Here is a 24,845-nt window from a genome sequence, read left to right as displayed (position 1 = left end):
TGGAAGCTCACAGAATAATCATTGATAAGATATGCGAGACCAAAAGGCTGAATAAAAATAGTCATCAGCGGCCGTAATTTTGCAAAATGAGGGGAAGTAAAGTGGAATATCACAAAACCCACAACCAGAATACGCCAACAAACTGGTTTCTTCCTGGCTTTTGACCCACTTTTTTTCAAAAATCAGGACTGGAGACTCCTCAACTGAACAGAAAGCTACACTCCTGCCAGTCATCCCAAATAGTGATGGGTTACCACTGAATGCTTCAAATGGCCCTGGCGAGAGTGAACACCAGTTTGCTGCAAACTTTAACAAGTATGTACATACCGATAACGGTGAATAGGTTGTACGTCTCTTCGCATACTTAACGGACCGTTTTTAAGGGGTATTGCTGTAAGCGGGCAGAGTTCCTGAAAGCCTAGCAGCATGTTGTTTTTATGTTCTCCTTTTTTGAAGCCTTTGATCATTGCATATGCCATACTTTGATTTGGTAGAACGTGCCACATGGGGAACTTAAAACGCAAGGCATGCGACTCTGCGATCTAGCAGATAGACAGGCTGCCATGATGCTCATTGCCACCAACAGCATTGTAGTATTTGTGCTTGTGTGTGCAACGCATGACCTAACCCTAAAAACGTGAGACATTAGTTTTGTGGCTTACACTATTTGCTTCCTCCACACGAACTTGCTTTATATAGTGTTCATCATATAAAAAACTACCCAGGCTCAAGACCACAGGACGAAGGGTTTGCATCATTGTTTTCGCACCTTTTCACGTGCCCAGGAGTTACGCGACCGTGTTCTTATCGAACTGCCCTGAAACCGATGCAGCCGTACAGGTCATGTGAAATATGGAACATTGTGAAACAAATGCACGCCCCACGGCCACTTCCATGCATCGCCGGTCAGGTAAGTGTGCCGCTGGCCGGGCCGGCGCTCCGGCGGCGTGCCGACGACTGACACGGGTCGCTGTCCGCAGACGGCCGGCCCGAGGAGCGAGAGCGAGCCGACGAGCGCGACCACTCCCTCCGACGCCGCCAGCGCTGGTAGGCGGCTGCTGAACGGGGCTCCGCCGCCGCTGGCCGCCGCCGATGCCAAGCCGTCGCTGCTGGGCGGCCTGAGCAGCCCGGGCGGCTTCATCAAGGGTCTGGGCGGCGGCCTAACGGCGGCCAAGGCCCCCAGCTTCGTTATCCCGAGCGGCGCGGCGGCCGGCGAGCAGACCGCGCCGGCGGCGGCGGCGGCCGAGCCGGCGCACGGTGCGCCGCCCGCCGCCAACCTCATGCAGAAGCTGGGCGGCATGACGGGCGAGGCGGGCGGCACCGTCGAGGGCATCATGTCCAAGGGCAAGGAGCTCATCTTCAAGCGGTTTGGCTTGTGAGGGCGGGCCGGCCGGCCGGGCTGCGCCGTCCGCGCCCGCTGCCGGCGTGTGATACTCCCGCTGGCTGGGCCCACCCGGACCGGCGTCATGTACATATCATGCCAGCGGGGCGCGCCGCGGCCCTGGCCTCCCGTTGTTGAGCGCGTGCTGAGGGCGCGCGCTCGCCGCGTGCCAGGTCGACCTCATCTCCCCTGTCCGCGCCCGACTCGCACCGCACACCCCGGCCACGCCCGCTACCAGCTTCTCGTGCAAACCGCGTACTTCACTCGTGTCTCTTTACTCTGCCTCGAGCCAACCGTGCCAACCCTCGTGTTCGTCTGACGTGTTGCGCAGTGTGGGCGCGCGGGAGCGCCGGAGGACGCGCCGTCCTCGCGGGGACGCCGTCCTCCGCGCCTGTCCGGACATCTGCCGGCCGGCCGCGGCCCGCAGAGCCGGACGCCTCTCACAGTCCAATATCGTCTCGTCAGTGTTGGTCAGTAGTTCTCGTTTCATCAGCCCCGAGCCATCGGTGCCAGCGTCGGGCCGGCAGCGCGCGGGTGCGCGTGGCTGGCCGTGCTAGCGGTGCGTTCCTCTCATACGTCGATATATCATGTTACAGTGATTTTGAATAGTCGTACGAATAAATATTTATTCCGAATGGAGTCGTGCGACACGCGGGTGGGCGACTTGACCGAACGATGACGGTCTAGCGGCCAGAACCACGCAGCTGGCAGCAAAACGAAGATGCACGATGCCATATGATGTCCGCGGTCATGACCTGACATGTCCAAAGGCCGCAGCACTATTCATGGCCCTCACGTACCTCAAAGGTTCGATGCCACACTACAGCAGTAAGGTGGCTTCAACAGCAGTGTCAACCGTGCACAACCGACAGTCGACACACACACACAAGGCATCGAGCACCGCAGGTCACGGGCAACCCGGCGCACAGCCCTGTCGACAGGACAGGAGCTCGGCGGCAGGTCCCACGGCCCGCCGGCGGCGCGGACCGCCTCCGACGCTCCATCCGGGTGTAGTCTGAGCTGGCGGCTGCGGCCGGGTGCGGCCAGTGTCAGGTCACGGTCCGCTCCGGCGGCGGGGCCGCTCAGCTGGGCTGCGGCAGCGTCTGGACGGCGCGCCGGATCTGCTCCAGCGCCTCCGACAGCGCGCCGGCCGGCAGCAGCAGCACGCGCCGGTACGGCGTCAGCAGCGTGTCGCGGTCCGTCCAGCCGCCGTCCACGGCCGTGTCCGTCTCAGAGGCCACGCTGAACTCGAAGCTGCACTCGGCCGCCTGACGGACGGCGGCGGCAATGGTCGCTGGTGCTCCCCGCCTCACGCTGACAGCGCGGTGAGTCGGGTTCTACGACGGAGCATGGTATCCAACGGATGTGGACTGCGCATCTCTCGCAAATTACGGAATCATGCCATTTATTCAAAATTGAGACCGAAGTTGCCAGGGTACCGTGCAGCACAATGTCAACACATTATTAATCATACAACTGGAGCCAGCGGTAGCAACACATAAAATGGCAGAGTACTTGTTGGCGACGGATTATGAAGAAGCAACACCTTCCAATGTCACAGATATTTATTTAGCCAAACCCCAAGCTGCAGCATATCGCCCCTGCTGCTCAGTGCGAATATCAGATTGCAATGATGTAGCATAATTCACAACTACAGTTTACATAGCCCTGCATACCTTATCGAGAAGCTCCTCCTCGCCGTTGACCCAGATGGTTTTGGCGTCATGTACCTTTGCCTTCTTTTTGCTCTTGGCCCGATGCACCTTTGCTATGACGATATAGTGGGTGAAGTTGTACGGCATCTTCTTGGCGGCCGCCTCGATTTCATCCCTGTTCGCCACCGTCACACGGACTCAGTACGCCTTTATGCACAGATCAGTTGAGCCAGCGGGTGACAGTGGTCCATCTACGACCACATTCCAGTCAGATGAGCAGTTACCGGGCCTACAGCGGGCGGGTTAGCTGTCGAGCCATGACATAGCACCACAGGTCTGCACGCTCAGGCTCCGGACCAAAAAGTCGAATTGGACACAAGTCGAACAGAAAAAGTCGAAGGACGACAGTTTTAAAAGGACAAAAGTGTAGAAGGATAAAGGTGTCGATTGAGAAAAAAGTTCAAAGGGATGACATTTTTTAAAAAGAACAGTCAGCAGGCAAAAATATAGAAAAAGATAAAAGTCGAAACGGCAGAAGTCGAAAGACGGAACATCGACGGGACTAATCGTAAACTATGACAAGTAATAACACTTCTAGTCAGGGTGATTTAAAGCAGAAGTCGTCCGGATTTAACGCTTGGTATGATGGCAGATAAAGGTGCTCACAGGAAGAGCCAGTTGGAAAGGGACGGGACGGGACGGGGGACGGGACGGGACGGGACGGGACGGGACGGGACGGGACGGGACGGGACGGGACGGGAGACGGGACGGGACGGGGGACGGGGGACGGGGGACGGGGGACGGGGGACGGGATGGGACGGGGGACGGGAGACGGGACGGGACGGGAAGGGGACGGGGGACGGGATGGGACGGGACGGGACGGGACGGGACGGGACGGGACGGGACGGGACGGGACGGGACGGGACGGGACGGGACGGGACGGGACGGGGGACGGGATGGGGGACGGGATGGGGGACGGGACGGGACGGGACGGGACGGGACGGGACGGGACGGACAGGACAGGACAGGACAGGACAGGACAGGACAGGACAGGACAGGACAGGACAGGACAGGACAGGACAGGACAGGACGGGACAGGACGGGACGGGACGGGACGGGACAGGACGGGACGGGACGGGACGGGACGGGAGACGGGACGGGAAGGGGGACGGGAAGGGGGACGGGGGACGGGGGACGGGGGACGGGATGGGACGGGGGACGGGAGACGGGACGGGACGGGGGACGGGGGACGGGGGACGGGGGACGGGATGGGACGGGGGACGGGACGGGACGGGACGGGACGGGACGGGACGGGACGGGACGGGACGGGACGGGACGGGACAGGACGGGACAGGGCGGGACGGGACGGGACGGGACGGAAAGGGACGGGACGGGACGGAAAGGGACGGGAAGGGACGGGAAGGGACGGGACGGGAAGGGACGGGACAGGACGGGACGGGACAGGACGGGACAGGACGGGACAGGACGGGACAGGACGGGACAGGACGGGACAGGACGGGACAGGACGGGACAGGACGGGACAGGACGGGACGGGGAATATATCACATCACAAGGGACCGGATGAGAGCAGACGACATGGGATCCGATCGGATGAAACCGGACCAGACCAGTTGGGACGGGCCAGATCGAGCCGGCCGGCACCAGATGAGACCAGAATCGGACGCCACCGGACGTAGTCGGAGGGAACCAGACTGGACAGAACAGGATCAGACGGAGCCAGACGACACCAGATGGAGCCCGACGGAACCAGATGGAACTAGACAGAGCCAGACGGAGCTAGACGGAAGCGGACGGAACCAGGTGGAACCGGACGGAATTAGGCCGAACCAAACGGAACCGAACGGAACTGGACGGAACTGGACGGAACCGGACGGAACCGGACGGAGCCGGACCGGACAGGCAGGACTGGACGGAGCATGGCCCTGTTGGGTGGGACAGGACGGGTCCAGACAAATGTTAACCTCCGGGAAAGCTGACACCCAAGAGCCAAAATATGGCACCAAAATCACGGCACCAATCGTTTCGCGACTTCATCTCGCTGCTGCGTCGGCTGCGCGACGGCGCGAGGGCCCGATATTCCGGCGTATCACGTTAGGAAGAGTGACAGGGGTGGGGTATACAGGGCAGCCTCAGGACAGAGGAAGGTGTCTTGTGTGACTGTGTCGGCAGTTAACTGCATTATGCAACCCCAAAACATCCCCGTTGTGTGGAGCCGTTCTAGACACGAACCTATGGTACTTGATACCATTGCGGAAGGCCTTAAAGGAAATATTCCGCATTTGAAGATGTTGAAGCATTACATATAATAAAATAAGCCCATCTTAAAGTATTGGCATGCTTTGCAAAGAAAAATGCTGCTAAAGACAACACAATTCATGTTCGATAATGGGCTCCTGAATACGCATTGCTTGATTATGTCATCGTACTTTGCAAAACATTCATTGAGAGCCAATTGATGGCCGTGATATTTGGAAATCGTGCTCACGAACGCCAGATGTGAATGACCCGAAAATTATATTTTCATTGACCTTAATCGCCACAGGACTAATGGAATAGCAGGATTCTAATAAAGTTATTATGGCGTCATGAATGCCCGGGTAACCTTGAAACAGTCTCCCAAAAAGTCCGCACATTTTCGCGGGAGTGTAGCTCGGAAACTAGACGGGTTCAAAACTTACGAACGGCATGGCTGGAAACTGCACCGAATGATCTTCAAGAAAACTATTTCGGTTCAAAACCCCATACAAAAGCGAAACACCTCCTTTGAACTTCTGGGTTTTCAGCCAGGGGCGTAGTCTGCAAATGAGTTGGGGGAGGGGGGCAAAGAAGAGAAAAGCGCATCAGTTAGGGGGAAAATGCAAACCCAACAAATGGAGCTTCTCCCCGAACACAACCCTTCATTCCCAAAGTTGGGGGGGGGGGGGGCTCCAGCTCTCCGTGAACTGAATAAGAAACGACACCCCTCTGTTCGGCATTATGAGTTATGAGTTCTTACGCCGTCATCGACCTGCAATACACCAGGAGGTATATTGCATAACGTGCGGTTACGGTTAGACGGTTACGGTCGTACAGTTAAGCGACGGTATAGAGCAAACCTATTATATTGTCAGATCTACGCGTTTCAAGCTGTCTTTACGATGGCGAGTGTGTTATGATAGGCACTTACTGGAGGTTCGTGATCTTCATGTGGGCTTTTGACCCATTAGACTTTTCGTCTTGACTTTTATCCCTATCGACTTTTTCGTCTGTGGACTTTGTCAACTCCAGCGGCATTTGTCCATGGCGAACAAAACGGAGGTGATGAAATCAGCTGAGCGCACCTGAGCATGGTGAGGAGCGGCATGCAAATCTGGATGGGTATGTTAACGAAGCGTTCGTTGATGATCAGGCCGGTGTGCTCGGCGGTGGAGCCCAGCACGGCCGCCAACCGCTGCTGCACGGCCTCAGGCGCACCACTCGCCTTACAGCGCGCCAGCAGCGTCTGCGTCAGCTGGCGCACCGCCTCCAACTCCTGCCGGCCGGCCAGCCGCGCGTCAGTGCTGCGAGCCGGAGGTGCTGACGGCGCGAGTCCGCGCACGGGAGGCGGCGGACAGGCGCAGTGTCAGCAGCCGCGCTAATGGTTTATAAGGGCAAGATCGAGCAAAAAAAAACAACAACAGCAGGTTCTAGGGAAATCTAGAATACAACTGTGGCATGACTGAGATCAATGAGCACATATGACACATCTTTGTTAGTTTTGCCATAAAATAAAGGCAGTAAAATGTCAGATCCCCTTGACGGAAACCATGTGTATGTGGCAGAATGAACTCGATGCCCCCTCCCTCCCTTCTCCTCCCCCTAACCCTCCAACAACACAGCCAGCACATTCATATATTTAGCAAGACCATTCCTACATCCAACGTGGCAACAATCCACATGCTCGGGCTAAAAAGCAGGCTGAACAGGACACTGGTGTCACCTGGTGTTGCACAACGGAACTAGCACGCCCGGTAACGCACGCCGCCGCCCCACTGGTTGGAAACCGAGCCCGGTGCTGACCTCGGCGCCGGGCGCCAGCCACTCTGAGGTGTGCCTCTCACCCGCCGCTCCGTCAGGTTGATGACTGTGGTGACGCCGTACACCTCCTTGTCGCTGTCGGCGTCCATGGCATCCTCCTCGTCGTCGTCGTCCGCGTCAGGACCCTCTAGCTCGCATTGCTGACGACAGAGCACGGCGCAGCGATCAACACGAGTTCATCTTGCTGACAGTTATGCCAGGACACGCCCGCAGTGTTCAGCGACGGCGCAAGCGAGTGCTCCGGGGCGCGCTGCGCCTGGGAAGCTGTCGTCGAGCAGTCGCGAACCGCGTGGGTTCAGCTCATTGGACGCTGACAGTAGAAGGTGCCGCATGCCTGCACAATAATTACAGCATCAATGAAGCAAAATTACAGACCAAAAGATCTTGGAAAGACAATAAAAGCTTTAATCAGTGTTCAAGGAATTTAGGTTGTGTCATGGGCAACAATTGGGGATAAATTGTGGCAGTGTTATTGTACAATCTTCTCACTCTAACTGCAACTCTAATAGCAACAGTGGCCAATGTTTCCCAGAGCACTGGTACTTGAAGGATGCTCATCAGAAGTTTTGTTAAAGGGAGCATGCCAACTGTTTTGTACTTCTCATTTGTTTCTACATCAGATGTCTAATTTGATCAGTTATACCAGTTTCCTTGAAATCTTGAAAAGCCCAGAATGTCAATTTGAAGTAGCCACTACAGTGGTAGAGCTCAAGCCTATGTGGAAGCCCTGTGTCCAGTCACAAAAGTTCATTGCCAATGGCATCATTCATATCAGTATAGTTGACACTTTTCAGTCTGCTGGCTTCCAATGTGTAGGTTAAAACACCTCAAAAGTGGTAAATCTGGTCCGTAATAGCTGATGACAGTCCTTTGCAGATTCTGCTGTATTGGTATGACCATACTCTAGGGCTACAAAGAGAGATGTGGTGTGGTAGTGAAACATTAACAAAATAATTTGGACTAAAATCAAATTAAAATCAATTTTCATTATATTTTCATACTGCTGCACCATTAACCAGTGCAATTACATGGCAATAGTCAATTTGTGGTTCTGATCCCTGGTCCTGAAGTTTTACCTGAGTACGTACTGGGAGTATATCCAAAGGTTGGACACTTCCTTTGCATGTCTCACATATTCTGATGGACACATACCTGCCTCAATCATATATAACAGTAACAATATGGTTCAATCATGTTCATACCAAAATAGTGTGAGATACACCCACCATAGAATGGGATCACCTGGTGGGATATGGACATGCTTCCTGAAAGTCATAGAATATCTTTGAATGTTGCTTTCACCTCATTTCTCTCAGCATTTAACATGATACTCTCCTAACCTCACTAACATTACATTCCACACCTTCAGCACACTGCCCACATAATTCTGGCTGATGATAGTATCAGCCAGCTCGCCCCAGTTGATGTGAGCACGAGGCAGCAGAGGCAGCAGCAGCTGCCGAATGCCATGGTAGTCTGTCTGTGTCGGGCAGCGGCCCTCAAAGTCCACCATCACCTGCGGCAGGCTCAACAGTCAGGGGTGAAGAATATAAACCAGTGCAGTCATGGTACATTGGGGGCATTGTGGCATCCATAGATGAATCCTGATGCAAAACTGGGGGCACATAATGGTGCATGAAATTGCCTGCATTTTATTGTTACTAACATCTACAGCCAACTAGCCTCAGCTGCAGTCACAACAGCTTTGGCACATGCAATCTTGTTCACAGCACAAGGAAGGGTAACAGCAATGGTAACAAACAAGTTACTGATCCAAAGTAACAATTTCACTAAATTTGTGCACATTACATCATGAGCTCTGGTTGGCGTAATTTCATATAACCGTCGGTAGGATCAGCGAGTGACAAAATAATGTAAACATAGTATGTACTTACATTTTGGTCAACGTATTTTTGCAGCTCAGGATCTCCTTCAGATTCAGAGCTACTTGAATCGCTATCAGCATCCATTACTTCAACATTTCTTCTTTTGGCACTCATGTCGACTGCAATAAAATATCAGTTCTCAAGCTGTGGCCACCATACCCCACGTGGTATCGCTGGCAAGGGACAGAGCCCTTGCACTTCCCAAAAGAGTCTGAATCAACAATCCAGCAAGGAACCCATACAATACTGGTATCAGCAGCCACTCCAGACATTTCGAAGCAAAATCCCATCTTTCTCTACCTTTGGTGGTCAGGGTGTACTTTCCTACCTAACGTTAGAAAAAATCATTGTACACCATTCGTCGTGTTTAAGGCATGACATATCGTAAATAATCTCAAAACAGGTAGAATCATGCTCCTACCTTCGAATTTCAATAACTTCGATGGCGGGCCCCCGAGCGCCGCGCGCACCGCGCCGCCTGGACTTCCCAGCGCCGTTTCCGCGTTGCCGTTGCGTAAATACAATATTTCTGCGTACCAAGAACTGTACAAAATGTACGGGACCAAAGTAAACCATTCGTCATGTTTAAGGCAGGACAACCATAACCTAACTGCGAACCATAAAAATATTTACTAAACATAAACCATATTTACCATAACCATATTTACCATATAAACCACATTAACTGCGAACCATGCTATAAACCATAACTATGACTATAAACTATACTATATAAACCATACTATAACTATAAACCATATTTTCTGCGAACCATAAAAATGTACCGGGACAAGGTAGCAAGAATCCATGAAATTTGATCCTCGACGCCAACGGGACCATGGGTTGCAGGGGGATTGGGTGGGGAATGTAAAGCAAAATGAGATCATGGCAGCTAAATAAAAGCTCACTATATGGCACCTATATATGGCATGGAACATGGATGCCAATGAGATGCTGGGTTGAAGGGGATATAGGGTGGGGAGGTTAGGTTAGGTTAGGTTAGGTTAGGTTAGGTTAGGTTAGGTCAGGTCAGGTCAGGTCAGGTCAGGTCAGGCTAGCTTAGCTGAACACGACGAATGGTGCGCAATGATTTTTCCTAACGTTAGGAAGGAAAGTACACCTACACCCCTTTGGTGCTACCAGGACCGCCGACAACACGAGGTGCACGCCGAGTTGAACTGAGTGGGCGCCGCAACGCATCAGGAACGCTGTGACGTCACTGATAGTAGTTCGTATCGATCCAACACTACATGTATTTTTTAACCAGACATGGTGGCTTCAGTCTTACCTTACATACCTGCCATAGATAAATACGACGTTTATGATGTCTGCCCACCGACAAATCACAGATATATGTACGCAATGTGGTCCTCAATGGAGACCATGATGCATCAGCTAAGGGTATGACATCACTGGTCTTCATTTTATATTGATTCACTTTTACCAAATCACACCTGAAGCATTATCACCATAAAAGTTGAAAAAGTAAATAAAGCGTCATATGACGATTACTAGCACAATATGTTCCGCAGCTGGCAACGCGTCACCGTAAGGCCCATTTGAGCAAATAAATCATGCATCGGCCCACATTACCTTTTGTGTTCCAACCATTTCTTGAACGCACATTTCTAACCGCGGTGGACATGCCTGTTACGTGATGACCAGCATCTAGCTTCATGAAAGGAACTTCCTGTTTACTTCCTGCAGGCTGAAGTAATTTCGGCGTAACCCTATGCTTGCTACGCCGGTTTCATATACCTGACAGCACCCATCCGAAGTAAATCGTAAAATGCTGATGCGGAAGTAATTTTAATGGCGACGCATCGTTCTCGATGGTCACTTGGCTAGTGGTGTCCTGCAGCGCCTAGAGAGCGCACAAGTGCCTCAGCAGTGCAGGCCTCACTCTAAATGCGGCAAAATGCCAGCTGTTCCGAACAGCGGTGACGTACCTGGATCACCGAGTCTCAAAAGACGGAACCGGTCCTGATCCAGAGAAAGTACAGGGAGTGGTGCACTGGCGAGTGCCCAGATCCAAAAAGAGACTGTTTGCTTCCTGGGATTGGCTGGTTACTTCGCCGCTACACGGCCAACTTCGCCAAGGTCGCCGCACCATTGACGCAACTGGTGCAAAAATATGCGTCATTTTACCGGTCGCCCTAAGCTGAAGGAGCTTTCATCAAGCTGAGTGACCTGCTGAGCTCTGCATCAGTGGTGACTCTGCCTCGATTTGAAGACGGCGCAGTGTCCTTCATCCCGAACACGGACGCATCCGACGGTGGGAGTGGGACCTACGTTTTCCTGGTGCAACATGGACGAGAGAGCGTGATAGCCTACGCAAGCGCTGCGTTCACAAAAAGCCAGAAGAATCATTTGATGACAAAACAAGGGCTTTTAGAGGTGGTCACGTTTATGACGCATTTTCGTCACTTACTGTTAGGACTTAAGTTTGGGTTGCGAACCTACCGCAGCAACCTGCAATGGCTGTTAAACTTCAGGGATCGTCAGGGAGTGCTCGCCCGATGGCTGGAAACACTGGGCAATATCCAGTTTACTGTGGTCCACCGCCCCAGTCTGGCCGATGTGCCGATGCCGACGGGATGTCTCGTATGCCACCGCCGACCCGAGAGGTCGCCCGCCAGACAGCCCGGTCCTTCCAAAAATTTCGTTTCCTTGTGGCGGCGAAGCGGCCGTGAATGCAATTGACATCGCCCCCGCCGCCGCCGCCATGGGAAACGCACATGCCCCGCCCCTTCTCGATGACGGGTCCCTCGGTGGGGCGGAGTCTGCCACCGTCGCCCCGGCCCCAGTCAGGGGCGGGACAGCCGGCCGCCCGGCGCCGCGTCAAGGGCCACCCGGGCAGCGTCTGGGTCAGCTGTGCAGGACCCATCCCCAAACAACATGGTGGACATTGTCCAATGGGACGGCTCACCAAATGCGACATCCCGGCCAACTGCCTTCCTGCGGGAGGAGCAAGTAAGAGACTCAGCAATTTCGACCCCCATTCAGTGACTCAAAGACGAGGAAAGGCTCTTAGACCCTCCAGCGAATCTCCGCGAGAAAGCTTTCTTTAGGCAGTTTTTCGCTTCAAGGTGTCAGAGGGCCTCCTTTGTCACACTGAGAGGACAGGGGTGAGAAATGTAGAGGAATTCCAAGTCGTGCTGGTCAACCAGCTGGTGAACGGAGTTCTGGAATCAATGCATGCAAGTTCGACAGGCGGGCACCTCAACGCCCAGAAACTTACAAAAACCGTTCACAACCGATTCTAGTTCATGAAATTGTGTGCTGCCGCCCGTCAAAACGCTGTCAAACGTGTGAAAAGTGTGTCACTCGCGACATGCCGACGCCAAAACCGCGCACTGCCCTGCGCAACCTTGGCGCCAAAGCACCTCTCGAGAAAGTGACAATTGATCCCTTGGTGCACCTGCCGGAGACTGAGGACGGGTTCAAACACCTGCTAGTGGAGATCGATCATTATGCCAAATGGGTAGAAGTGTATCCATTGAAATCCCAAGTGGCTGACGAGGTGGTCGTTGTTCTGGTCAAAGAATTTATCTCACGCTGAGGCGTGCCACAATGTTTTCATTCCGATAAGGTAGCAAATTTACGTAGTAAGGTGTTGAAAGAAATGTGCCGTCTGTTGGGGATCAACAAAACACAGACGTCACCGGGCTGGCCAGCCGGAAGTGGGGTGTGTGAGAGATTAAATCAAGTCATACTCGAAATGCTCTCTCGGCACCTAGATAACAAGCATCGCGCGTGGCAAGAACATTTTCTATTTTTTCTCCTCGTCTATCGGAGTGCAGTGCATGGCAGCGTAGGTCTCCACCTGTGCCTCCTAATGCTGGGGAGAGAGCCGCGACTGCCGGCCGAGGTCGGGTTTAAACGACCGCTGAAACAGAACATGAGACGGCCTCGTCCTACGCGGGTCACCTCCGCCTGGGACTGCAGAAAGAGTATAACTTCGCGTGACAACGCACAGAGGCGACCATCGCCCCAAACCGAGATATGAACGGCTGCAAGTTAAACGTGTTCCACCACCAGGCGGATGACGCAGTGTACATGTTTCGAAAAGTGCCCGCCCGAGACGAGTACCACAAGTTCGTCGGCCCTGGAAACCGGCGGCGGTGCTTGCCCAAACAGGTGAACTAAATTCCACATCCAGCTGTGCGACGGCAGGCGCAGGAAACTCGTGGTCCACCATAATTGGTAAGGGCCTCGTAACGGCGACACTGCAGAGCAGCAGTCGCCGTCGGTAACATCAACACAACGGGGTGTGCCGGCCGCGGGGCCGCATAGCCAGGCGGCACAGTCGCAGCGCCAGGTGCCGATTCAGGCGGGCACACGGACACCGGCCGTGTCGATGTCCACAAACAGACAGCTGTATCGGCTGAATCAGCAGCACCATTTTTGCATCTGCCAGTGACGCAGGGGGCTGACGTGGCTGTGTGTCCGCCTGAGGAGGCTGAGGCCGCGAGTCCTGCAGCAGCCCAAGCCGCGGCTGCGAATCAGCCGGCAGAGGCCGGAGCTGCGCATCCCGCACCAGCCCAGGCCCCGGCTGGAGTGTGATGAGCCGACGACTACAGCGATACCGACCTCGTGCCTCATCCCAGCACGCAGGTCACATGTTCCGCGGCCCGCGTCACCACCGTCCCTCCGTAACCGGGCGCCAACCTGAGAACCACCAAACCGTCTGAGTCGCCAGTCGAGTGCGTCCAGGTCCCGGATCCCAGTGTCTGTACGGCAACTGTGTTCGAACGGTCATGGCGAACAGCAGGGAGCCAGAGTCAGACGGTTCCCAGGCAGATTTGGTCCATAACTGCGATAGGTGGGTATAAGAAATTACTCAGAGTGTATTTGTATTGTCTGTATTACCATGTTGTTTAGGTTAGTTGCAATGGCGTGACGATTATTGCTTAAGGGCCTTTCTCACTGTGCACATCAAGTTAGGCTTGCGGGATATGTGTTCAACATGCCATGGATTTGTTCATTACGTCATGAATGAGCAATTCAGCGGTGAGAGCATTCCCTTTGTAAGAAGGGTGCAGCGTTAGGTGTTACAGGAAACACCTCCGTGCTAACCAGTGAATGTTTGCGTAGTTTGGGAGCGTCGTTTAGAGACGCTTGCGTTACCCTCCTCCTGCCCCAGGCACCTCGTGCGAGGGATGAGGCCGCGCGGGCCGCAATAGGAGCGGAACACCAGTGCCTCTAAACCTCGAAGCGGTGCTCGCCGAACTACGCAAACATTCACTGACTAACACATAGATGCTCTCTGACACTTGCCCTGCTCTTACTCTGAGCTTCTTATAGCATATCCGTCTGCGTCATAGCAAAAAAGAAAAGCATGATTTCGTGAATTCGCGATATGTGGAGGAAAGGATGACTGTGAAGCTGGCAGCTTATTCAGCGATTTATTCAGCAAGGAGTTCATATTTCTCTGAAAACATGTCTTCTGGTCAACTGGGGCACGAGAGCATCGAAGTGCCGTTTATTTTAAAGCACCGCATGACTTTCAAGATCAAGAGCAAGATCAAAGTACAGGAAACCCAATAGCATCAAAAAATCGCCGGCTAATTTTGACGTCTCAAGCACCAGAATATTCAACACCGCATGAACTGGTGTCCTTCTTACAACCCTGACTTCTCAGGGTCACGGTTCAAGTTCAAACTCAGGCTCAAAGGGTGGGGAGCTTCATATCACCAAAAAAATACCGCCGATTTAAACTTTCAAGCGCTAGAATGTTCACCACAGAAGATACAAGCGTCCGTCAAAAAGTCCTGACTTCTCAAGGCTATCTTTCGCGGTCAAACTAGGGTTCAAATGCCGAGGAACTGATCCATATCGCCAAAAAATTACCGGCCGATTTCAGCTTTCAACCGCCGGAATATTCACCGGCGCATAAAATAGCACCCGTCTTCATGTCTTGACATCCGGAGGCTGCCCATGAAGGCCACTCTCAGGTTGAAATAACAGAGAGCTTCGGAGATTCATTTAGCGATTTATTCAGCGGAGAACTTCAATTTCTCTAAAAGCACGCTACGTATTTGATTATGGCACGAATGTATCGAAAATGACGTTTATGTTCCAATATCATGCAACCTTCAAGTTCAAAAGCAAGGCAACATGATGGCGAGACCTTTTTACCGAAACCTTGACAACCGATTGTGGATTTGCAGCCATCAGAATATTCGCAAGCGCAAGCGAACTAGGGTTACCTTGAGAGGCCGGGGTTTTGTTAACGGACGCTAGCTCATGCGTGGGTGAGTGTTGATGCATGAAAAGTTTAAATAGGCCGGTAATTTTTTGGTGATATAGGGTTCCCAATCATTTGATCCTCAGCTCCACTTTGAAAGGCAACTTTGAGAGGTTAGGATTTTATGGGGACGCTTGTTTTTTATGTGATGAGTATTCTGCTGCCGGCAAATCAAAAATCGGGAGACCTTTTTGGAGATATTGAGTTCCCCGTCTTTGGTCTGAATTTTACGTTGAAAGGTGATCTTGATAGGTCATGACTTTTTCGACGGACGCTGCTTCTTGCTCTTTTGAATATTCTGCCACTTGCAAGGTTGAAATCGGTCGGTAATGTTTTGCATGCATCGAGTTACCGTCCGATTGAGCGTGAGTTTGGCCTTGAAGGTCTAATGATATTGCAAAATAAACGCGACGCGTTCAATGTTCTCGTGCCACAATTGACCATGAGACCTGTTTTTAAAGAAAGCGAAACTAATCGTCGCTAAATAAATCGCTGAATAAATCGCCAAAGGTCACCCCCTTTGAAGTTGTGTTTGAACATGAAGGGTGACCATGGGATGTCAGGACCTTTTGACGGACCCTTTTTCTTGCACTTGTTAATATTCTTCTGCTTACGAATTTAAAATTGGTCGGTCATTTATTGGTGATGTGAGGTTCCCTTCCCTTTGAGCTTTTCCTTTTCCTTTGATTTTCCTTTGATGTTCTTGATCTTTCCTTTGATCTTAGTGGAATTAAACTGACACCAATATGAAGGGCCCCTGTACAACTGAGTGCAATCCGACAACTGAGAGACAATTCGTAGAGGAAAACCTGATTGACCAAGAGTGGCCAGGCATGGAAGCAGATAATTTTAACAGCAGCGTTGGGCCCTACAGGACAATGCAAAGAGATTAAGGACAACGTGACAGGCTCCTCATTGGTCAGATTGACCCGATATGTGGACACATAGGGCCCGGGCAACAGCGTAAGGTCTCTAGACAGCGTAATGAACGCACAAAAATGTCATAATTGATACTGTTTTATTCATCGAAGAGTTACGTTCGTCTGCTTATGAACTTTTTACTTTCGCTTGTAACCGCTTTGGTCGTCTGTAAGCCCGAATACGCTAAATGTATTCTTCTTTTTTTTCTTTTTTTTTAACAAAACTGCGTCTGCTCGGCCAGCTATGGGCCCTTCAAAGCATGTGGATCCCCTCGGCAAGGTCCATGGGGCATGATCCCGTGCCCCCCCCCCCCCCCCCCCACCCCCACCTCTGTATTCGCTACCAGCCTGAGCAGCTTGATTAAGTGGGGTCCGCCAAGAACATAGGACCATCCATTCAAATTAGAAACACCCAACACATAGCATGGAGGGCCCCGGAATGATTTAATGTGCCCGAGCAGGTTAACAGATGGGGCCTTGGACAATATCGTATAGAGCTCTCCATTCAATATCGTATAGGGCTCTCCATTCAAATAAGAAGTACCCAAAACCCAGTGCGGAGGCCCCCAGAAGATGAAGTGTACACGAGCATGTTATCAGATGGCCCCCGGTAGGAGCGTAGGGCCCTTAATCCAAACACCAAGACCCAATGTGCAGGGGCCCCGAACAATACATTGTGTCCGAGGAGGCTGACAGAGGGGATCCCTGACAAGTGCGTAGGGCCCTCCATTCAAAAAGGAAGTACTCAAGGCTCAATGTAGGGAGCCCTGAACGATCGAATCTGTCCGAGCAGGTTATCAGAAAAGCTCCCGACAAGAGTGTAGGACCCTGAGCAGGTGACAGAGAATTGGAAGCGCCCTAGACCAATGCAGAGCGTCCAGGAGCATATCGCGAATGTTTCGGTAGGTTAACCGAGACCAACCTAAAGGGCCCCTGAGCAACCGAGAATACCCCGGCACGTTAACATATGGGGTCCCGGCTATAGTGTACAGAGTCTTCCTGGCGAATGGAAAGAATCCGTGGAAGGCCCCTGATTGACAAGAGCGCCCCGGCACACTAGCAGGAAGGGCCCAGCAAAAGCGCAGGGCTCTCTGAGCAAACGCAGAAAAAAAAAATAAAAAAACAACGTGAAAGGCTCCTTAACGATCGGAATGGCCCTGCAAGGCGGCGTATAGGTCCCCCGGAAACACCATAGGACCCACGTCCGTGAAGTTGGTGATTTACTCAGTCATTGGCTCAGAAAGCCAGTGGTGGTGGTGTATTCGCGGGACAAGCTGTCCCCCATGTATGGGATAAGGGCCCAAACTTTCTTATTCCCCAGATTTCAGGCGGCCCAAATGGCCCCCTCTCCCCGGGATTTTTGGGAGAGGTTTGTTTACTGTGCAATCAAAGTAAGCGTAGATGCTAGAGGCCTCATCTCAGGCCCGGCAATGGTCAATCTCAAGGCAGGAAACCGCAAATAAGACTGAGGCAAGGCAGGGGACCTTTTCCTGCATGAAAAGGGCCCATTGCAGGCTCAAAAGGGCCCGTCTTTGGTTAGGCCCAGGCTGTCGCAAACTAAGGAGGGTCGTCTCAGGTCTCAGCGCGGCCCATCGTGAGCACAGACAGGGTCCTATCAAGTCTGGAAAGGGCCCGTCGTAGACTGAAGTAAGGCCCTTGTTGAATTATGAAATAGTTCATTTTATGCTTCGTACATGAGCATCTCAGGTCCGAAAATGACCCATTTCAGCATGTAAGCTCGAGATTGTCCATTTATTTATTGGTAGTCTTAAGTCTTATTGCACTTACCAGGAGCCCTTAATGGCCGTGAAGTTTGTGATTTATTCTGCGATGAGTTTCGATTTCTCTCAAAAAGATCTCGAGGTCAATTATGGCATGAGAACGTCGACAACGACGCTTATTTTGCAATATCGTGTAACCTTCAAGGTCAAAAGGAAGGTCAAAGATGAGGAACTTGATATTAATCAAAAAACTACCGGCCGATTTTAAACCTGCAAGCATCAAAACACTCACAAGCACAAAGCTAGCATCCATTAAAAAGTTCTGATTTCAATGTCATTTTTGAAGGTTAAATTCAGGCTCAAAGGACGGGGAACTCCATACCACAAAAAAATACCCGCTGATCTTAAACTCAACAGTGCCAGAATATTCACCACAGAAAGAATTAGTGTCTGTCAACAGGTCCTGATCTCTCAAGGTCATCCATCAAAGTCAAAGTTAGGCTAAAAAAGAGGGACTCGAAATCACCAAAAACTTGCAGGTCGATATCAGACTTGCAACATCAAAATATTTACAAGCGCAGAAGCTTGTGACATGAAGTTCTCCGTCCTTTCGGTCCGTGTTTGACCTTATAGGATTGCCCTGATAGGTCAGGACTTTTGACGGGCGCTTGTCCATTTTGTAATGAATATTCTGCTGCTGGCATTTTTATGATATGGAGCTCCCCGTCCTTTCAGCCTGATTTTGACCATGAAGTACGTTAAAAGTTGACCAGTATTTTTTTGGTGACATGGAACTCCCGTCCGTTGAGCCCGCATTTGACCTTGAAGGATGACTGAGTGGTCAGGACTTTTTGACCGACCCTAGTTATTGCGCTTGCGAATATTCTGATGCTTGCAAGTTTCAAATCGGCAGTTTTTTGTTGATATGGAGTTCCCCGTCCCTGTGATATGTAACCCTACGTTCTTTGAGCCTGAAGTCAACCTTGAAGAATGACCTTGAGAAGTCGGGACTTGTTGACGGACGCCAGTTATTTCTGTGGTAAATAACCTGATGCCGGCAAGTTTAAAATCTGCTCGTAACTTTTTGGTGATATGGATTCCTCGTCCTTTGAGCCTGTGCTTGACCTTGAGGGCTGACCTTGAAAGGCCAGGACTTTTGAGCTTACGACGATCCCTTTCCAGGCCAAAAAGAATTACCTACCGTAACCGGAAGTGACACGAGTGTTTTTCCGCCTTGAAATGGGTCATTTCCAGTCTGAGGTGAGCCCTTCGCGGACACGAAACGATTCCCTTCTAAGCTTAAGATGTGCCTTTTCTGAACCATACATGGGCCCTCTACACTTGCTTTGGTAACACAATAAGCAAGCACTTTCACATACCCGGGGGCTCCTGGGCCACCTTAAGTAGGGGGGGGGGGGAGGGCAATAAGATAATCTTGCTCTTACCTCAAAATATTGAATGGCTATGACTACACGGCCTGACTACGGCTGCGGCTATGATACGGCTATGGCTACACGGCTTGTACGACCTTACTTATATGGACTTTTACACGGCCTTGATTCGTACCACCGGCAGCGGTACGATCACGGGGTACGAGGTCGTATAAGATCAAAGAGCATTACGATGGCTTGCCGATTAAGGCTATCATGCGTATCATCATAGTGTACGCAATAATTATTATCAAATTCTACACAATGAGCTCGCTGTTCATATGCATCTGCCACGAACAGTTTGTTCGTTAATGGTACAAAAGTAACTAGACGCTTCTGCGGCTTTACCGCAAATAAGTTTTGTGTGTTTTGTGTGTATGTTTGTGTGTTTTGTGTTCCAAATAAGTTTTGTGTGCGTAGAAGAACTTCTTGACGATGATGGAGTGTTGACAAGCAGTAACGAAGGGGGGGGGGGGGGCAAACGTCCTCTGTAAATTCTTCGCCAGCGTTTTCACGGACGAAGGGACTAGTGCTATGCCTGTGTTACCGTGGAACTCTACTGGACCGTTACTGGATGACGTTGCCATTTCTACCCAGGCAGTGGCAAAGAAACTGGCCGCTCTGAAGACCTCGAGCGCCCCTGGGCCAGATGATCTCCATCCAAGGCTTCTTGGCGAGTCCGCAGATGTCCTGACAGCACCCCTCAGCATGCTTTTCCGAAAATCTTTGGCATCCGGAAGGCTCCCCCTGGAGTGGAGGATTGGCCAGGTAGTCCCGATCTTCAAGAAGGGCAACCGACAATCTCCAGCGAGCTACCGCCCAGTGAGCCTTACTGCCATTCCCTCCAAGATACTTGAAACTTTCGCCCGTGATGCCCTACTTAATCACTTCTCGGAGTCTGGACTTCTTCATGCAGCCCAGCATGGGTTTCTCCCTAAGCGGTCCTGTACCACCCAGCTGTTGGAGGTCATGGAGGATTGGAGCGCCGCGGTAGAGGATGGAGAGCCGGTGGACGTGGCGTATCTGGACTTAAGCAAAGCCTTTGATTCTGTTCCCCATAACCGTCTGCTCTCCAAGCTTCATGTTTACGGTGTGAGAGGTAATTTGCTACGCTGGATCAGGGTTTGTCTTACTCACCGGATGCAGAGAGTGCGGGTCCAGGGCTCGAAGTCGGACTGGACGTCGTCAGCGGCATCCCGCAAGGGTCAGTACTTGGACCAAAGCTGTTCATTATTTTCGTGAACGATCTACCAGAACAAGTGCGAAGCGTGGTCAAGATGTTTGCGGATGACACCAAGGTCTACTGTCGTGTCTCGAGGCCCCCGACTAACTCACCTCTGCAGGTTGACCTCGACGCCCTGGCCAAGTGGTCAAAGGAGTGGCTGCTCCCCTTTAGTGCAGCAAAGTGCAAAATAATGCACATCGGGAACTGCAACCCGAGGCTGACGTACTTCTTGGACGGCGCCGAAATCGCGGTCGAGTCCACCGAGAAGGACCTCGGGATCTTTGTGGATTACTGGCTCCAGTTCCACGTGCAGACGACGGAAGCGATCTCCAAGGCCAACCAGATGCTGGCGGTCGTGAGGCGGCCTTTTGCCAATATCGATGCTCGCACGTTGCCATTGCTTTTTAGGATCTTAGTACGTCCGTACTTGTATGCTGAGTATGACAACGTTATCTGGGGCCCGTTCAGTAAACTGGACCAGAAACGGCTGGAACGGGTTCAGCGACGAGCTACCCGGCTTGTCTATGAAGTGAGGCGCCAGCCATACCCTGAGAGGTTCAGACTCCTTCAGTTGCCCTCACTGTACTATCGTCGTCGTAGGGGAGACATGGTAACAGTGTACCAGCTGTTTCACGGAGGTATGTCGGTATCGGAAGAGGAGTTCCTGACAAGGCACAACTTGGAGGTGACGAGAGGACACCAATGGAAGCTCAGAAAACCTCGAGCTAGGATTCTCGTCTGTCGTAACTCATTCAGCATGCGGGTTGTCAATGACTGGAACGCTCTTCCACACCCGGTCGTGTCGTCGACCTCAGTTGAACAGGTCAAGTCTAGGCATGATACGCCCTGGGCTGACATCATGTGCGACGTCCCACACTGAATCTTCCCATAATTTGAGACTGTTTGGTTACCGGACCGGGAGCTTGACGAGACCGGGACCTACAGGCCTAGTGGCCTTTTACAATTCCCAATCACCATAACGTGAGGCAAGGTAATGTAAGGTGTGCGTCTTCATTTTTCATGGCCTTGCATTTTGATGGTTGCCGCATAGGCTTGCATGTCACACCATAATGTTCGCCATATATTTATACGTAAATACTCCCTAGTTATATGCACCCTACACTTCCGGATTGTCGTCATCTATGGGAATATTTCGATACTTTGTTTGTTCCTCAGCATTATGTCCGACGTCTGGCCGCCCGCTGCGCATTGAAATCGTGGTACCAGTGACGTCATGGTAACGTTAAGCGAACATGAAAGACAATCACCGGACGGTTTTGCCCCTCCTGTACGGCCTTGATTAATTGTTCAGTAGCCTTGAGCGGAGGTAAACAAGTTCGCTTGCGCTGTTCTCCTCCATTTATACAGGTTTGCTTTAATACGGAAGTGAAAGTACTCGAATTATGCGTCTGTCTGTACTGTCGGATGTATTAGACACGGCGACATGTGTTTGCCAGTGAGTGATTGAAGGTAAACAGTTTTCGCAGAAAATGTTTTCGACCTACGTCAGTGAGAGCGGAAATGGTGCCAGTGGACAAGAAGAAGATTTTCAAGTTCCTGCAATTGGTACTGCCCTTCCAGGGATAGCCACTCAGAGTTCATTGTATCTGCAGCCTTGGGCTTCAAGTGGGAGCAGCTTTAGTAACGTATATGCCTCAGTTCCTCCACATCTTTTTGACCACGGGTATGAGGCTACCTCCGGATTGGAGATGAATGCTCCTTGCCCAGCAATGCATGGGCCACTAAATTTCGGGTCACTGCTTCAGACAGCGTACAATCCTGATTTTTCTGACCATGAAAGAAGCCCAACATCAAGATTGGGATCTGTGGAATCAGGTAAGTCATCATGCTTGGAACATGACATTCACTGTACAAGACTATGCAGTATTTTCCACACCCATGGCACCATAGGTGGTTTTGAGGCATTGAAATGATGTTGTTTTTCTTTTTTAAATAGTATTGAATGCCAGAATGTGTGTGCTGGCCAATATTTGTATCTGTGACTGGTTAAGGATCCCAAAATTGGCAGGTAAAAGTATGTTTGTCATGTGTGGTATGATGTAATGCAAAGAGCAGACTTTGCTTTGTGTAATGTGGTACTTCTCCTTCAGATTGCATGTTTTGTTTCAGTAAGCCCAAACCTTGTGATTTGAAAGGGTTGTGGGATGTACACACACTAAGCAGGCCTTGCCATTTTTCCCAAAGTGCAATATCTGATAGTGAAATTCCAGGCCAGCTGCAAATAATTTGTGGCAAAGGCTCAACAGGGATGTGCTTCTGTTTATCTCTGGCAGTAAAGCAGACCATTAGCAGACAGATATGCTCACCTGGTTGTAAAATTAATGTCAGGCATATCTTACCAGTCAAATTTGTGTTAATACCAGCAGCCTTCCCTTGCCTTGTTTTGGTATGGAGACATGGCATATATGCAGGTGCAGCATAAGTCCTCCTAAGCTGATGGGGTTAATAGATAGTCATTTTTATTTTCAGTTTTCAGTTAATGCCTCTAGGGATGATTCAGTTTTTTTTAAAGAGATCTTTCTCTTCCCTATGCTCTTGTCCAGTTGTTCTCATATGACATTGTATATATGTCTGAGCATTGACGTCCTGTGGAAATGTCATGGCCTGTCATATCAATAAACCATAATTTTAAAACATTGTATCATTCAAACTTACCATTTAACACAATGGTTATGTTGTCTATAGATGTCAGATTCAGTGTCACATTGACAATTTTGCCTTTTCAAGGTTTTAGAATACTTTGAAATGTATTCTCAAAGTCTTTGACTTCCTTGTTCCGGATGATTTATATTTATCTAGTTGTTCAAGCTGAGACATAGAGAATGTTGTAGATGCAGCATAGCCTGATTTCCCTTTAGCTAATGAGGCTTTATAGTGGCATATACCCACCAGTGAGTGGTCAGTATCAGGGTGTATTACATTATTATTGTTGTGTGTTAGTGTTACAGTTATGTGCTCAGGCTGGTTGCAATTAGTATGGCAGTTCTGTGCATGTCCCCAGATTGATACAGATTCAGATATTTGAACATTAAGGACAAAAGTATATTTTTTTCTTTAGCAACAATGTTTGACATTTGAGGATGTTGAAGCAAGCATCAGATATGATGAAACAAGCTTACATATAACTATTGGTATATTTTTTTAATAGACTGCTCCAGAAGCACAATTCTCTCTTTAGAAGACATGCCCCTCACTGCACCATGGTTTGATCATGTCATATGCTCTGCAAGATCTCAATGTTCTGAGTGTGGCACAGCTTTTACAACATTGACTGAGGGCGATTTGATGAACTCAACAAGCTCAGTTTGCTTGGCCTTGATTTCCACATCACCAATGGAATGATAGGATTGGAATTATGTTATGGTGTCATGAATGACTGGGTGGCCTTACAATAGCCTCTCCAGAAATAGTGTGCACATCTTCATGGGTATGTAGCTCAGAAACTGGAGGGCTGAGCTCTTAGAAGGGCATGGCTGTGGACTGCACTGAATGTTCTTCTAGATAAATATTTCAATGCAAAGCCCCAGACAAATGTTGAACATCCCTTTTAATAAAGCAGTTTAAGTATCCAAGCTGGGTGTGAACATGTTCAGTTGGTTTGCCCAGATCTCACCCAGAAGGGCCAGATCATGTCACAGGGTCCTATCAGACAAGGACTCACCTGGTAGTTCCTGTAGGGACACCATTTTTTCATAAGACAGCCAAGTGGTAGTCACAGGAGTCTGACCAGTTCCAGGGGTATGACTGAGGGATGACCAGGGTCACAACTGCTCTCCCCTTAGCTATGCCACTGAAACTGTTTCAAGCTCTAAAGGCATCACAAACCATGGAGCAGTGTTAAAGGAAATGCTGAAAAAGTGTCATCTCACCCCAAACCAGGTAAGGGTGAGGGTGATTAAATTAAAAATTTGCTCACAAACTGACACTAGCTACAAAAATCTGTGGATGTGGGGAGCAGGTTTTGAGCAAGACTTTCATTTTGTTTTCCTTGATTTTTTCCAAGTACCCCCTAATGGTTAAAGATAACCATTGCTGGTAGTTTGATGGCAGCTGCAAGGCAAAACAAGACATGACTTATCATGCACACACAATGACAGTCCTCCAGTGACATCTGGACTGAGCACCAAGTTTTGACAGTAATATTTGGGGATGCATCACTTTATGGATGGCTCACGACGAATATCATGATGAAAAGAGTGAAAACAGAGAAAGGCTTGTGCATGCCACACAGTGGTATCAATGACCAGCTAAAGCTATCCTAGTTTGAGCCACAGGGACC

At 50.7% G+C, this 24,845-nt stretch overlaps 2 protein-coding genes across 2 annotated transcripts in view; one reads left to right on the top strand and one right to left on the bottom strand.

Annotated features, from left to right (window-relative positions):
* LOC119111716 (peripheral-type benzodiazepine receptor-associated protein 1) overlaps positions 1–1,700 on the top strand; it is a 76,558-nt gene extending 74,858 nt beyond the window's left edge. The window contains exons 36-37 of the mRNA XM_037235522.1: positions 981–1,212; positions 1,555–1,700. Coding sequence (XP_037091417.1) covers positions 981–1,212; positions 1,555–1,700 — 378 coding nt within the window. The remainder of the gene's footprint in view (positions 1–980; positions 1,213–1,554) is intronic.
* A 364-nt stretch (positions 1,701–2,064) lies between these two features.
* On the bottom strand, positions 2,065–9,321 carry LOC119111715 (protein BCCIP homolog). Its single transcript, XM_037235521.1, has 8 exons — positions 9,300–9,321; positions 9,009–9,118; positions 8,477–8,629; positions 7,137–7,253; positions 6,378–6,568; positions 3,058–3,211; positions 2,491–2,649; positions 2,065–2,085 (listed from the first exon to the last, which is right to left on the bottom strand). The coding sequence occupies exons 2-8, from the start codon at positions 9,111–9,113 to the stop codon at positions 2,065–2,067; spliced, it is 900 nt and encodes a 299-aa protein (XP_037091416.1). The 5' UTR covers positions 9,114–9,118; positions 9,300–9,321.
* Positions 9,322–24,845: the final 15,524 nt, after the last annotated feature.

The sequence above is a fragment of the Pollicipes pollicipes genome, unplaced genomic scaffold (genome assembly GCF_011947565.3).
Source record: "Pollicipes pollicipes isolate AB1234 unplaced genomic scaffold, Ppol_2.1 Scaffold_7261;HRSCAF=8764_pilon_pilon_pilon, whole genome shotgun sequence".
NCBI classification, from domain to species: Eukaryota; Metazoa; Arthropoda; class Thecostraca; order Pollicipedomorpha; family Pollicipedidae; genus Pollicipes; species Pollicipes pollicipes.
Note: the sequence above shows the minus strand (reverse complement) of the source record. Positions and strands in the feature narration are given on the sequence as shown.

What these genes read in the sequence shown, in the direction of transcription:
- LOC119111715 (XM_037235521.1), bottom strand. Translation starts at nt 9,113, where the DNA reads ATGAGTGCCAAAAGAAGAAATGTTGAAGTAATGGATGCTGATAGCGAT. An exon ending in AAAAATACGTTGACCAAAAT is followed by an intron (nt 8,630 to 9,008) that starts GTAAGTACATAC and finishes AGCCTGCCGCAG; the next exon opens with GTGATGGTGGACTTTGAGGG. An exon ending in TCAACCTGACGGAGCGGCGG is followed by an intron (nt 6,569 to 7,136) that starts GTGAGAGGCACA and finishes GCCGGCCGGCAG; the next exon opens with GAGTTGGAGGCGGTGCGCCA.